The sequence below is a fragment of the Urocitellus parryii genome, chromosome 7 (assembly GCF_045843805.1).
Source record: "Urocitellus parryii isolate mUroPar1 chromosome 7, mUroPar1.hap1, whole genome shotgun sequence".
Lineage (NCBI taxonomy): Eukaryota > Metazoa > Chordata > Mammalia > Rodentia > Sciuridae > Urocitellus > Urocitellus parryii.
In genome coordinates this window covers 177,430,186-177,445,195 of record NC_135537.1, presented here as the reverse complement: position 1 = coordinate 177,445,195, position 15,010 = coordinate 177,430,186, and the positions used below count along the sequence as shown (strand labels likewise).

The 15,010-nt window shown below is 60.2% G+C and overlaps 1 protein-coding gene across 1 annotated transcript; it reads right to left on the bottom strand.

Moving 5' to 3' along the window:
* Positions 1-3,707: 3,707 nt before the first annotated feature.
* On the bottom strand, positions 3,708-14,747 carry LOC144256212 (CMRF35-like molecule 8). Its single transcript, XM_077801291.1, has 7 exons — positions 14,714-14,747; positions 12,094-12,429; positions 11,342-11,501; positions 8,397-8,491; positions 5,712-5,749; positions 5,268-5,375; positions 3,708-3,857 (listed from the first exon to the last, which is right to left on the bottom strand). The coding sequence occupies exons 1-7, from the start codon at positions 14,745-14,747 to the stop codon at positions 3,708-3,710; spliced, it is 921 nt and encodes a 306-aa protein (XP_077657417.1).
* Positions 14,748-15,010: the final 263 nt, after the last annotated feature.

Sequence of the window (15,010 nt, the reverse complement as noted above, 5' to 3'; positions counted from 1 at the left end):
AATCTTGAGCCAGATAAACCTTCTTTCTGTAAATTTCTCAGTCTCGGGTATTCTGTCATAGCAACAGAAAACAGACTGGGACAATGGCCTCTGGACTCCCTTGTTATAGAGTCTGACTTAAGTGACTTCATTTTGATTCTGACAGCTTTCGAAAGGAAAGTGACCACAACACTCAGAGCGACCAAGAGATCTTTATTGCAGCAGTGCAAAAGAGGAGAAGAGAGAGAGAGAGAGCAGGAAAGAGAGAAGAAAGAGGGGGGAAGAGCAGAGAGAGAGGGGAGGGAGAGAAAAGTGAGAGAGAGAGAAGAGGAAAGGAGAGAGGGAGAGGGAGAGCGAAAGCAAGAGAAGAGAGAGCAAGAGAGAGGGGCCGGCAGGAGGGAGATTTTATAGCCCAAGTCTAATGGGGCCTCTGGGTCTGCAAGCTGCCTTGTTGGGTTCAGTGACTGGGTCATGCCGTAGTATCACCTTCTGCCTTCAGCAGAGGGGGCAGGGGGCAGTCAGTGTGGGTTTCCGTCGCACCAGAGGGTGGGGGTCAATGTCCAGCCTGGAGTGGGGTTGAGTGTCCAGACTTGATGCAAACAGGTGGTACAGGACCAGACGGAGGGGGGTTGGGTGCGGGGGTTACCCTGCAGCTAACGTTTGTTCAGCCTGCCCTGCACCTAACAGCTTTCACACTCCTCTTTCTCCCCGAAGACTTCCTGTGGCCACACACACACACACACACACACACAGCACCCAAGGACAAGCAGTAATTCGTAGAGATGGCACCACCAGAATTCACAACTGGGCACACATTTCCTGTGGGGCAGGTGCTTTTCCTGAGGATGCTGAACAAACAGCTATTCCACGTGGTCCTTTGGCTGCTTGGCTCCAGCCCAGAGGACAGAGGAGAGGGCACCTCGGCCTCCTGCGGCCTTCACTGCCACAGTCCGGCTGGGAAAAATAACCGGGAGGTGACAAGTAACTTGAAGGTTGAAGCGGGAATTACTTTATTGCTGGGAATCTCAGCGGGAACTCAAGGTAACTAATGGGCACCCAAGGTAGTGGGAGCTGCTTTATTGCAGGACAGCAGAGGTATATATACCCAACTGATTACACACAGCTTGACTCAATTAGCATCATCCAGGTTCAGCAATCAGCCAATAAGGAATCCCTACCATCTTACTGGCTCGGTGGCATTGCCTCACAAACCACTCCTCCTGACAAACTGCCAGGCGCCATCTTGACTTGATTTGTGGTCCCAACATCTCCCCCCTTTTGTTTAATTAAACAACAAGTATGTGGTTTAGGGACCATGCCTGTTTTAGGTTGTCCAATGGTCCTTACCCGTCATTGGATGGTCTGACCTCAAACCGTCAGCCTCCTGGCTTAGGTTGGTACCATTGTGATATATTTAACAACCCCTCCTTAAAGAACCATGGGCTATTTTTTTGTATTGTATCAACGTATGCCCTAACTGTTCTTGGTTTTACTGGGGCGCCTCCTTCCTTTAGCAATTTACTTAACATCATCTCGGTTTGGTTCTTACTAACTTCTGATCCCATATTTCTGTAACAAAAATAACACAACCCACTAAGATAACACAAAACAAAACTGAAACAAAATGAAACGAAAACGGAACAAAAACACATTGCATCAATTTTTCTATTTTCTTGAAATGTCCATCCGTTCTCTCTCCCTATCTGTTCCTCAGGGACGATCAGCTTTTCTCCTGTCCTATTTATTTCTAGGGACAGGAAGCTTAAAAACAAAACAAAACGAAACAAGAACACACTGTTTCTTGAAATGGTCACCCATCCTCAGGGACAAGCAGTTTACCTTGTCACTTACTCCCAAGCATCCTGGAGCTCCCCGTACGGGCCACCATTCTTCACCCCTGGCCTCTGTGGCTTAAGTTTCAACGCCCACTCGTCTTTCCCTGGGCCTGATGGTGCTCAGCTGGCATCATCCCTTCCCGTCCCTGGGAGTGGGGACAGCTGCCTGCAGAGGCCTCCCTCCCCTGCCCAGTCCCCAGCAGGAGGTGAGTGAAGAAGGCCAGGTCCTCATCCTTCCAAGCCTGAGAGTTCACCTGGGGCGGGGCTGTGTCACACATGTCCCCATGTCCCCAGGGCCCCGCCTACCAGTCGGCATAGAGCAGACTGTCCACAAATGCTCTGGGATGAAAGCGTGGCAGCTGCCCTCGGTCTGTCCAGGCCTTGGAGACGGGTGAGGTGGATGAGGAAATAGAGGAGGGGACATGGGGACCGTGGCTTTGGGGGCTGTGCTAGGCTGTAGGGTGGGGGCCTGGGATTTCCCCAGAGATGAGTGCCCCCCAGGGAGCAGGGGCCTCCCCCCTCCCACTCCCACTTTACAGCCCACGTGTGGTCACCCAGGGGCTCTGAACTTGTACCTGCCCTTCTTTGGGGCCCAGTCCCCTGTTAATTTGGCCATGGCTTCCACACCTCTCCTCAGGGGAACGGGTCCTGTCTGCAGAGCCAGCGCCCACGGCTGTGCGCCCCACACCTGCTGGCTCAGGCCGAGCCCGGGACAGGGCAAGGGCATCCCAGGGCTCTGTGAGCGGCACCACGGGCCCCATGCTGACCCAGCCCCTTCCCCAGCCCAGCAGGACTGGCTGTGGCCACGTGTGCATTGCCATAGTGTGTGTGTGTGTGTGTGTGTGTGTGTGTGTGTGTCCCCTTCTGCAGCTCAGAGCCTTAGTCTAAGAAGGGACAGTGTCTGGGATGGCTCAGGTGCACTCATAGGAGCCACTCAAAATCTAAAGCCAACGCCGCGGGAGCAGCCCGGGGACCCCAGCCCTTAAAGAGTTCTCAGGAAGCAGAAGGTGCACCCGAAAGACCGCTGGCCAAGGTGCCATTAGGCGGTCATGTCAGCTCCACGCCCGGGTGAGGCAGGACACCCCTTGCTCTCCACTGTCACTTGCTGGAGGCAGAAGATGAACCACAGGAAGGAGCTGCAGGAAAGTCACCGAGGAGTCACACAGACGGGGGCAAGGTGGGCCCGCAGGCTGCGCCCCACCCAGTTACCTTCGCTCCCCAGAAAGAAGACCCTGCTGTGGTCCCAGCAGTGGACGCCTCGCAGGGTGTCCCAAGCCCTCCGTCCTCAGAGCTCTTCGGTGCCAGCCTGGGCTCAAAGCCAGGAACACCCTTGAGATGGCATTGCAGGCAGGGGACTGGCATCATTTAAGTGACTTTTTTTCTTGTCCCCCTTTCTGGGGGGGGACTTTATTTCTGTGCCTTGTGTTGACAGTAAAGAATCCAGCGAACCTGCCGTCATCGGCTCTTCTCCTCCGGCTGTTCCTTAGGTGTGGGATGGGAAGGGAGGGGACGTTCCATGGCCTCTCTGGCCCCTGCGCAGGCCCCAGCACTGCCCGCCTTCTCCTGGCTCCTCTGGCCAGCCCACCTCCTGCCCGCCATCCCGACCTGGCTGTGGAGCCCTGGTTTACAAGGTGGGTGGCAGGCGCCATCCTATGTGAGCCGCGTCACTTCCTGGAGCCACAGGGGACCAGGAGCTGCATCCTCCACACATAGAGGAATGGAGCAGAGGAAGAGAGGACAGAGACGGGGGCTTCCCTCTGGCCCCTGCAGGACCCCCTTCCTGTTTGTCCTCCGTGGAGCCAGCTGGGCTGATGGCGTGGGGAGGACAAGCCACAGGGAGCTCGCTGCCTGGCGGTCCCCATGGAGGGCAGCGGGCTGCGGGCATGGGGGGGCCTAGCCCTCCTTAGCCCCGGGCTTCCTGATCACGCTGTACTCTGGGACCTCCTCGGGGGGCCTCTGGGAGGGAGCCCCGCTGGCGCTGGAGTCGGGCCTGGGAGAGTCAAACACCACGGAGCTGTAGTGAGGCTCCTCCCGGGGAAAGGCCTGCAGAGAGAGCCCAGCTCAGGAGGCCGGGGGACACCGGAGGGCCCCGGGAGGTCCCCTGGGGAGGCCTCCCGCTGTCCTGGCCTCCTTTTCCCTACAGAGCTGATGGCAGGATCCTGCCCACCCACCCCTCCACCCCACCTGCTCATGCCAAGCACGAAGTCCCTGGACCCCAGAATCGGGGACCCTCAGTGCTGACCCTGTGCGTCCATTCATTCTACAAAAATGACACTGAGGCCAGGTGGTGGCTCAGAGGCAGAGTGCTCGCCTGGCATGTGTGAGGCCCTGGGTTCGAGTCTCAGCCCCGCCTATAAATAAGTAAACTAAATAAAGGTTCATCGACAACAAAAAATATAAAAAATAAAAATAAAAAGACCCTGCGGTCCTGAGAGGGTTGCACACTTGGTGGGCTCCCTGAGATGGCCCTGGCTCCCTTTGATGGGACATCCTGGCCACGGTGCAGGGGGGGGTCCCTTTCTGAGGACTCAGGAATCTCACATGCAGAACCCTGGCCCCTGGTGGAGCCTGGCAGGCTCCCCAGATCTACCCTGAGCTTGTTGTGCCAGGGCAAGGCCCTGACTTGTCCCCACACAGCTGGCAGGAGTGAGGCTCTGCTCCCAGCCAGCTGAGACCAAAAGTCACCACTTGGGACAAGAGAGGCTGCGGCTACTCTCAGACCCAGCATGTGGCCTCGGGGGCATGCGAATGTCAGGTGAGGAGGAGACAGGCCTGAGGCAGGTAACTAGGTACTGCCAGCTGCTCAGAGGCCCCAGCCACGCCCCCATGACAGCTGACAAAGGGCAGGGCGGGCACGACTGGGGGCAGGAGGGGACAGCAGAGCAGCCCGATTCCCCTGCAGGTGGCAGGTCCCAGGCTGGGCACAGAGCTGGGCCCCTTTCCCAGAGCAGACCAGCCACGGTGCCACCCACTGAGGCCTGGGCTGGGCTCCGAGGCCTCCCAGGCAGCCCCTGGCTGATGCTCAGATCTCCCCCCAGTCTGTGCCTGAAGTCCCCCACCAGCGGGTGGGTCACACCTTGGGGAGGCCACCCATTCCGTTTATCCCACTCCATTGGTGACAGTGCCTAAGGGTTGTTCAGGTCATGGACAAAGTGAATACAAAAGATGACCAGGACCAACCCAGGGAGAGGTCATGAGCTTTGTCACTGGCTGTGTGGTATGCAGTAGGAGCTTAATAAACACTGCACCTTATTGACTGTCGCAGCCATCGTCACTGGCCACCGTCACTGGCCATCATCATAGCCCTTCCACACCCCGCCCAGCCACACAGACACCAGCCTCCTCTAGGCAAATTCCGCACCTGCCCCTCCCCAGCCTCCTTCCCTCTGTGCCCACGCCCACCCCACGTGGGGCAGCCCAGGGTCCCCTGCCAGGGGCCAGGACCTGGCTTACCAACATGCTGTACTCCACCTCCGCCTGCCTTGGGGGCACTGGCTCTTCCTGCAGGGACCACGTCTGCAGCGTCAGATTCGTGTAGTAGGGCTCACTCTGCCCGGCAGCCTGCGGGGGCCAGGAGGAGGTGTCCAGGGGCCTCCCCACCATGGCTCTGCCCTCTTCCGCCCAAGTTCCAGGTGAGGGCCCCAAACTTCCCTGGGTCTGCTCCCTCCTGCACCCTCCCCTTGGGGCAGTGAGCGCCCCCTGGGGAACGTTCCTCCCCCTTCCACTCAGGGACAGGCCCAAACTGGGGATGACACCGATGACCAGATCTCAGGAGACACTCTTCCCTCTCTGGACCCATCCATCTGTGGCCCAGGGACCGTCCGGCTGCAGCCCCAACGTCCCCCATGCTGCCCCTGCCCGGCCACCTGGATGCACCTCCTGGGTGGCCTTCCTTACCTGCCTGAGGTTCTGGGACAGTTCTGAGCGCTCACCAGCTGAGACAGGGAGAGAGCAGGGGGGACCCATGTGAGCCAGGCTGGGGACCCTGGAGAAGCCCTGGGCTCCTCTCCCCTCACACCTGGAGTTGGCGGGAAGCAGCGTGGCTGGAGGAATAAGTGGGTGCCCAGGCACGCAGGGAGGAGGAGTGACCAGCACCAAGTGGGCAGCGGACACGGCCCGGCTGGAGGAGAGGCGCAGGGCAGTTCCCAACAGCCGCTCACCAGGCGGCAGGGGGTAGACAGGCAGGAGGGGCAGGGGGTGCACCAGGGACCTGCCCAGACAGCGCCAGACCCCGAGAGGTCGCTGGGGCGAGGCGCCAACCCCAGGCCTGGGCCCTCCCTGCGGCTGGGGAGGCCTGGCAGCCTGCGGGGGCAGCTGAGGCCTTTCCCACCCCGGCTCTGGCTCCTGCCACGTTGCTGTAGGTTCCTGCCTTTGAGTGCAGCCACATACACCCTGACTTCTCAATCCCAGCCTGGGGGCTGGCCAGCAGTAGGTGACACAGGGGTCTAGTCCACAGCCAGGCCACCAGAGCCACTGCCTGCAAGCTGCAGAGACATGGCAGGGAGCACCGGGTCACAGGGCAGCACCAGACCTTGGGAGACACAAGTCCACAAGACGCTAGCATGCGCCAAGTCCTCAGTGGAACTGAGAGCAGCAACTGAGCGCTGAGGACATGAACGCAGTCTGTTCTGAATACCGTGGGCGGGCTCCACGCCACACCTGGGACAGGAGCTCTGGGGAAGGAGGAAGAGAAGGGGGAGGGGAAGATTCAGCTCAATGCCAGGGAGGAAGGTGTGCAGGAGGCCGCTGTCCAGGGACTGCACTGGTCACAAGGATGTCCCCAGGGCCCGCACAGGCCTGGCACACTGCAGGTGCTCGGGATGGCTCCGTGTGAATGAGTGGGTGACAAGAGGAAGCTGGCAAGGAGCTGGGGTGGGTGACTTGGAGGTGTGCGGTGGGGGTGGCAGAGGGGCCAGCGGGACTCGGCCCAGGCAGCGCCAGGATCGGGGGATGGACACTTGCAAAGCCAGGGAGGGAGGAGAGCCAGGGGTTGAACAGAGCCTTTCCCCTGCGCCTGAGGATTCGGTCAACAAATACAAGACGCCCATTCCCCAGGAACAGTGCAGCCGCGGCTTCCAGAATGTTTAACAGCGGGAAGCGGCACAGTCTGTTAGGTGCAGAAAATCCTAGGGCTGAGGGGGATTCTTGCTACGAATCAGATTCTCTAAGAAACCGTCTCTGCATCTGCAGCCCAGAAAAAAGGCGGGGCCCGCCCTGAGTGTAGTGGCTGGACTTCTCTGGGCGGAGGGTGTTCTGCAGGGAATCCACCCACTTCTTTGTGCTTCTGTTCATTGTCCCTGTCCCACAGTCATCGTGTGACCCTCTTTTAAAAGAGGAGGAAGCTGCTTGAGGAGCCGGAGCCTTTCTAGGTGAAAGGGCACCAGGGAGCCTGCTGGGGCCCTGGGACTGAGCCACCGGATGGGAACCCCCACGTGGCAGCAGTGTCCTCCCGGGGTGCAGCCTGGGAGGGACCAGAAAACTACCCCAAAAAGCAGAGGGAGAGAGGAAGTGATTCTCTCTCCATGCTCTGCCCAGGTGCTGAGGCTGACCTCTTCCCACGGCCGGGCCCCTGGGAGAGCCCGAGGTGGACTGAGGCAGTGTCCCCTTGACCCCACAGCAGCTGCCTGCTGCCCTGCAGCTAGGAACAAAGTCACCCTCTCTGCCCCCCACCTCACTGCGGTCCCCAGGGCTTGGGACGGCCTTCAGAATCCCCCCACAGAAGCCCCAACTCGGCACAGGAAGGACCGGGGGGCTACCCCCAGCAGAAGCTGGCTCCCCGCGGTGGCTGGGACCCCCGCCAGGAACAAGAAGGCCACCTGTGGGTTCTTCTGCTCCCTGACTGTTTCATCTGCTCCCTGGTGTTTATTGACACCTACGTCCTGAGTGCCAGGCTCAGGGTCCCCACACGTCCCCCCGTCAGTCTGAGCTCAGAGGAGGACGAGACCAGGATGGTGGGAGGGTCCTGGGGTCCCCGTCGTGACTGCAGATCGACACACGAATCCAGCAGTGTGTCCTGGGAGTCACGCCCCCTGGCCTGGGAGTGCGTCCTGGCTGGGGGGACGCAGGCGGGGGCAGGGGGACGTCAGTCCACTTCTAGCCCAGGTGCAGGGGGTGCCCAGGAGGGGCCCAGGGCCTCTTAGGAGGCGGAGGAAAGGGCCGGGCAGAGGGCATCCAAGGGCAGTCTTTGGAGTCCAGGAGGATGGAGCCTGTGGGGGCGGGCGAGGCCCTCGGTGAGCCTTGAGCCATCCCAGGAGGAGGGACGAGGCTGGTTACAAGAGGGACCTTGGAGGTGAGGAGTGGGGGGCGGGGGGCAGGGCTGAATGTGGAGGCCCTGACTGTCCCGGGGCTGGATTGGGGACGAGTCACACAAAGGGTTTAAACAAGGAAGCAGGGTCCAGGGGACACCCCAGGCCCCAGCACAGGAAGGACCCCCTCCCACAGCCTGCAGCCCCACTCCCAGGGCACGTCCTCTGGGCCTGGCCCCGAGTGCAGCCGACCTCCATTCTGAGGAGCCAGGGCAGTGCTGCAGGTGAGGCTGTCAGGGCCTCCCCCTGGGGCCACCGAGGGGCAGGGGTCACTCACCTTTGACCCGTTTCTGCAGCCTCCTCCAGACCAGCAGCGAGGAGCCCACCAGGAGGAGCAGCAGGAGGGACAGCAGGAGGAGCAGCACAGGGAGCCTGCGGAGGGCGGGTGAGGGCCTCGTGGGGGGACTGTGCGCGGGGCAGGTGCTCTGTCACTGTGCAGGGAATGACCTCAGGGCACTCCACCACGGAGCCACATTCCCTGGTGGTTACTTAGACACAGGGTCTCCCTGAGCTGCTCAGTGCCTCACAGTTGCTGAGGCTGGCTTTGAACTTGTGTCCTCCTGCCTCAGCCTCCTGAGTCTCTGGGATTACAGGCAGGGGCCACTGCGCCCACCCAAGTCAATTTTTTAAAAGAAGGTAGAGAAGCCAGGCAAGTCGGGAGGCTGAGGCAGGAGGATCCCTAGTTCAAACCAGCCTTAGAAAGGTGAGGTGCTGAGCTACTCAGGGAGACCCTATCTGTATATGAAATACAAAATAGGGCTGGGGAGGTGCCCAGTGGTCGAGCGCCCCTGAGTTCTGAGTTCAATCCCTGGGACCAAAAAAAAAAGGAGACCACCGTGGGACCCAGAGGGGCACACCTATCATTCCAGCAAGTCAGGAGGCTGCATCAGGAGGCTCCCACGTGTGAGGCCAGCCTCAGCAACTTAGAAAGGCCGTGTCTTTCTAAGGCTGGGGATGTATCACAGAAGTAAAGTGCCTCTGGGTTCAACTCCCTCTACCAAAAGTAAATATGTAAAAAGCAAAGGTAGCATAATGTCCCTATCTACACCCCCCATGTCCCCCAGTCCTGGCACTTGTGCACATGGTGTGCCTAAGAACTCTCCAAAGACCCAGAGACTCTCTGTTCACAGTCAAGCCTGCAAGAATGTGCAGGGCTGGGGAGACAGGGGACAGGGCACAGTGGGGGACACTTCCAGCCACACACCAGGTCTGGTGCCACCCCCAACATCAAATGGAGCAAAGCTGGGAGCCGGGATTGTAGCTCAGTGTAGAGCCCTGGCCTGGCACACAGGAGGCCCTGGGTTCCATCCTCAGCACCACACTGATAATAAATAAATAAGTAAATGAAAAAATAAAATAAAGTTATTGTGAAAAAAAAGAAACAAAGGTGTGTGTGTGTGTGTGTGTGTGTGTGTGTGTGTGTGTGTGTGTGTCTTCCTTTTTCACAAAAAGCAGGCAAAGTATGAACACCATTCTGGTTTTATGTAACAGTGCCTCTTAGCAACCTTCCCAGTCAGTGCGTAAAGAAATCCCAATCCTTCACTCTTTTGTACAGCTGCATAATATTCCATTGCATTGTACACCACACGTCCTTTAGCCGTCCCCTCTTTACAGGGATTCCCCCATTTTCTTGTGTGACCACTAACATGGCTGTAATAAGTCACCCAGTAGCTCCTTCATCCCACACCTGGATACAGAGCAGCAGATTTACCTCCAGATTTACTCAGATACAAGCTTCAAGCCCTTATGTGCTCGGGCCTTTCTTCCATACCTTGCACTCATAATCTTCATGTGCAAGTGTGTGCACAACGTGCATGTGGGCCCCGGGGATGGAACCCAGAGCCTCCCTGCATGCTAGGCAAACACTCTGCCTAGCATCTTTCTTAAAGATGCCCCCATCCCCAAGACACACACACACACACACACACACACACACACACACACACACACTGCACAAGCTTCAGACCCTGGTGACACAGCTGAGCTCCTTGGGCCTCTGCAGGATACACTTCTGGAAGCAGCATGTAGAGGCCTGAGTTTTGGGGTCAGGAGTCTGGCTGGCCTCTGCCTCTGCCTCTGCCTCTGCCCCAGCCTCTGGGTCTGGGGAGGGAGGTTGTCACCCTGGGAATTTCCCAGGCGACAGGAGCAGCTCTGCTATCTGTGGCCCACACCTGACTCTGCTAAGAGGTGAGGTGACAGGAGGGGGCTGCCCACCCAAAGACCATGCTGTGGCAGAGGCTGCAGGGACCCTGGCCTCCAGGGAGGGAGGGGCTGGAGCCCGAGTGTCCTGAAACCCCAGAGAAGACCAGGACCTGGGAGACGGGAGGAGCTCTGGGGACAGACACAGGGAGGTCCCTGATCCCACCCTAAGAGGCCTGGGACTCTGTTGGGGACCCTCCAGACCACACCGTGTCCCCTCATTTGGGGGGTCCTGATCTGTATCCTTCATGATGAAGCCGTGATCTTAGGTATTTTGTGCAGACTCTGAGTCTGTGGATCACTGACCCCAGGGGACACGGGAGCCCCACGTTTGCAGCCAGTTGTCACAAGTCCTGGGACCTGGGCTGCCCCAAAGTGAGCTGGTGTCACATGTGGGGTCCTGGGGTCAGAGCCCTTAACCTGTGGGACTGCATGGACTGCAGTGGTCAGCACCAGGAGCCCACTGCCCCCCCAGGTGAGGTCAGGTGGGGAGCCCATGACCCCAGAGATGGCCTGTGCCTGCTTGCATTGTTCTGAGGAGTCACAGAGGTACTCAGGTTCTCTGTGAGGTTGGCGGCCCCCAGATAGAGACCCACTCAAATTAGAGGGGGAGCCCCAGACTCTGGGGTCACGCAGGCCCAGCCCAGCCCCACACCTGTGCCCATGTGACCATGTGACTCCTTGCAGTCTGTGAGGTGAGCATGGGAGCACGTTGGGGTCATGTGAGGAGCCAAGGAGGACAGCGTGTGGGGCTCTGGGCACCCGGCAGGACAGCCCCAGCCCTCATGGGTGGACACTTGCCTCCCCTCTGCCAGCCCCGCCTTGGTCTGAGCCTCTCTTGAAGCCTGGGACAGGTCCAGTGTGGTGGCCTCAGTGACCCAAGCCAGGTTACACAGACGGCAGCTTCCAACCTGGGCCTGGGCCAAGGGTCAGCAGGCCTGGGCCAGCAGGGGTGTGACTCCCTCCCCCAAGTGACCACACAGCCCCCGTGGGGAAGACCCCAGTCAGGGACAGGACACTTACCCTGGGCCCTGGCCATGGTTGAGGTCCTGGCTGCTGGGACCAGGGGTGGCACTCTCTGTGGCCAGGCTGGTGGACAGTGCAGCTTGGGCTCTGCTTGTGGTTGTCAAGGTCTTCGCTGTCGTGACACTTGTAGGTGTCCCTGAAGTTGCTGGTGTCAAATCTACAATGACACCCAGAGGTCTGTCCTGCAACCCACCCACCACTGGGGGATGCCTTGGGCCTGATTTCATGCCAAATGCTCACTCAGGAAGGGGCAGGCGGTGGCGAGGGCCAAAGACTCCCCAGGACCCTGGGGACATTTCTGTACAGGACACAGGTACCACCCCCAGCAGGGCTGATTCCCTCCTCCTGTGAGGGCCATGGCCTCCTGAGACCACAGGGGTCACCTCCCCACTCCCGGTCTTGTCCCCCTCCCATCACAGCCACATGCTGCAGGGATATCCGACTGCAAAGACCACTTGTCACTGTGCTGCCTCTGCCCACTGCACCATCCAGGCCTTCTGCCCCTCTGCTCCACCCTGGGTGTCCACACAGAGCTCTGCCTGTCCCTGTCCCCAGGGCCCAGGGCAGGCTCTGGCTCTCTCCCCGCACGCTCTGCTCCCGCCTCCTTCCCTGATTGGCAGCTCCTCAGGGCTGGGCGGGCTGTGGGCTGCTCCCCCCTTGGACTCCCTCCCAGGCTCCAGCTGCTGCTTTCTGATTCTTACCCAGGTGTCCAGGTCCAGGCAGCCCAGGCGCTGGTGGGAGGGGCTCACCTGGCTGCACAGCCACCTCAACCTTGAAGGACCGGTCAAGGATGCTGAGCCATGACGAGTCCACCCGGCACTCATAGGAGCCTGCGTCCTCCAGGGTGAGGCGCTCCATGGTCACTGTGAAGCTGAGGTTTGCAGGGTGGTCGCTGAGGGACACTCGGCCGCTCCGCACCTTTCCCCCTGAGCCTCTGGTCTTCACAATATCTTTACAATAGAAAACTGATTTTTTGCACCACAGTTTGTCATTGTCCTTGAATTCTTCGCCATAGTGACACTGCACGATCAGGGATCCTCCCACAGTGCCTGTCACCTTGCTGGGGCCGCTCAGAGGAACACAATCTGAAAAACACAAGTGTGGAGGCCAGGCCCTCACAGATGGGCCAGGGCCAGGGGGGCCTGGGTCAGGTCCTCAGGAGACCCTCCCTCACCTCACATCAGACCCCCTCCCCACCACTCACCCCTGGCCACCAGCCCTTCTGCTCCTCCACCCAGGATGCTGACACAGCAGCCCCTCCCTTCACCCCAGTCCCCCCTCACCACCTGACCTCCTGCTTCCAGAACCCAGGGCCATAAACACCCTGAGCCCACTTCCTGGGACAGCCCCCGGCCCTGTGAGTCTGAGACGCAGAGACACAGCCAGAGTGGACCTGGTCCAGCAGGACGTGAGCCAGGGCAGAAGCGGGGTCCCTTGACCATGTGGATGAGAGCCCTGGACTCCTGAGAGCACAGGATGCACACAGCGAGGGGCACAGAGCTCCAGGACCCTCTCCCCCTCACTCACCTCGGATGGCCCAGCTCTGGGGACCTCGTTTCCAAGGAAACTCTTTTGTGTCCCCAAGATTTCCAGGAGCATTTTCCCCAATGGCTCAGACGCAAAGCTGGGGTGAGGTGAGCACCAGGAAGCTAACCCACCTCCAGGCAGAGGACCAGGCCACCCTGCACCAGGCCACAGCCCAGGGGCATCTGCGTGTGCACCTCCCTCTCGCCCTGGGGACCTGGGGTCAGGCCCAGATGGGCGGGGAGATGGCGGGACTGGGGTGGCTTGCTCTCTCCCTGGGATTGGAAGCTTTCTTCATTTGCCTTCAGGACCTTAGGCCTGACCTGGGACTGTGGGACCCCTGAGTGCACAGCCCCCATCTGGGACAGTGGGACCCCTGAGTCACAGCCCTGACCTGGGACTGTGGGACCCCTGAGTCACAGCCCTGACCTGGGACTGTGGGACCCCTGAGTCACAGCCCTGACCTTGACTGTGGGACCCCCGAGTCACAGCCCTGACCTGGGACTGTGGGACCCCTGAGTCACAGCCCCGACCTGGGACTGTGGGACCCCTGAGTCACAGCCCCGACCTGGGACTGTGGGACCCCTGAGTCACAGCCCCGACCTGGGACTGTGGGACCCCTGAGTCACAGCCCCGACCTGGGACTGTGGGACCCCTGAGTCACAGCCCTGACCTTGACTGTGGGACCCCTGAGTGCACAGCCCTGACCTTGACTGTGGGACCCCTGAGTCACAGCCCTGACCTGGGACTGTGGGACCCCTGAGTCACAGCCCTGACCTGGGACTGTGGGACCCCTGAGTCACAGCCCTGACCTGGGACTGTGGGACCCCTGAGTCACAGCCCCGACCTGGGACTGTGGGACCCCTGAGTCACAGCCCCGACCTGGGACTGTGGGACCCCTGAGTCACAGCCCCGACCTGGGACTGTGGGACCCCCGAGTCACAGCCCCGACCTGGGACTGTGGGACCCCTGAGTCACAGCCCTGACCTGGGACTGTGGGACCCCTGAGTCACAGCCCCGACCTGGGACTGTGGGACCCCTGAGTCACAGCCCCGACCTGGGACTGTGGGACCCCTGAGTCACAGCCCCGACCTGGGACTGTGGGACCCCTGAGTCACAGCCCTGACCTTGACTGTGGGACCCCTGAGTGCACAGCCCTGACCTTGACTGTGGGACCCCTGAGTCACAGCCCTGACCTGGGACTGTGGGACCCCTGAGTCACAGCCCTGACCTGGGACTGTGGGACCCCTGAGTCACAGCCCCGACCTGGGACTGTGGGACCCCTGAGTCACAGCCCCGACCTGGGACTGTGGGACCCCTGAGTCACAGCCCCGACCTGGGACTGTGGGACCCCTGAGTCACAGCCCCGACCTGGGACTGTGGGACCCCCGAGTCACAGCCCCGACCTGGGACTGTGGGACCCCTGAGTCACAGCCCCGACCTGAGACTGTGGGTCCCCTGAGTCACAGCCCCGGGGGCCCCACCTCCTCCTCGTCCCTTCAGTGCCTGCTGCGCCTGGCACAGGGAGACCACTGTGGCTGCACCCTCAGAGCACAACTGCCCACAGCTGCCCAGTAGCCCCTGCATCCCTCTGCCAGGGCCAGTAGGACCCCCTCTCCCAGCCTTGGGGTGAGGTCCCCTGCAGAGAAAGCCTTGTGACCCTGTCACAGGTGGAACACTCTCTGAGAAGCTCAGTAGCAACTGCCGAGGTGAAGCCACAGGGGCCTCAGGTGAACCCGGGCTTGGGCCTCAGCTCTAGTTTGCGTCCTCTGTGTGCTCAGGGCCAGGGCCTGACCTCTCTGCCCCTCAGATGCCAGCCGCAAAGGGGTGGGTGACCATGCCAACCTGACATGGCATCTGGGGGTTCATGGAAGGTCATGTTAGGATGGGGCCAGGTCAGTGGAGAGGCTGCCCAGCATGCAGCAGGCCCAGGCTCCACCAACCCCAGGAAACAAAGGAGGGAGGAGGGAAAGAGCCGTCCTGGATGTCAAGTGTCTGCAGGTCATGTTAGTGACACTCAGGAAATGTGCTGCTGAATGCCCTCGACCAAGAAAACTGGAGCTCCATCAGATGTGACCCGACAAAACCAGGTAACCCCTGTCTAGTCCAAATGAGAAATGGAGAGAGGAAATAGTCAAAGGT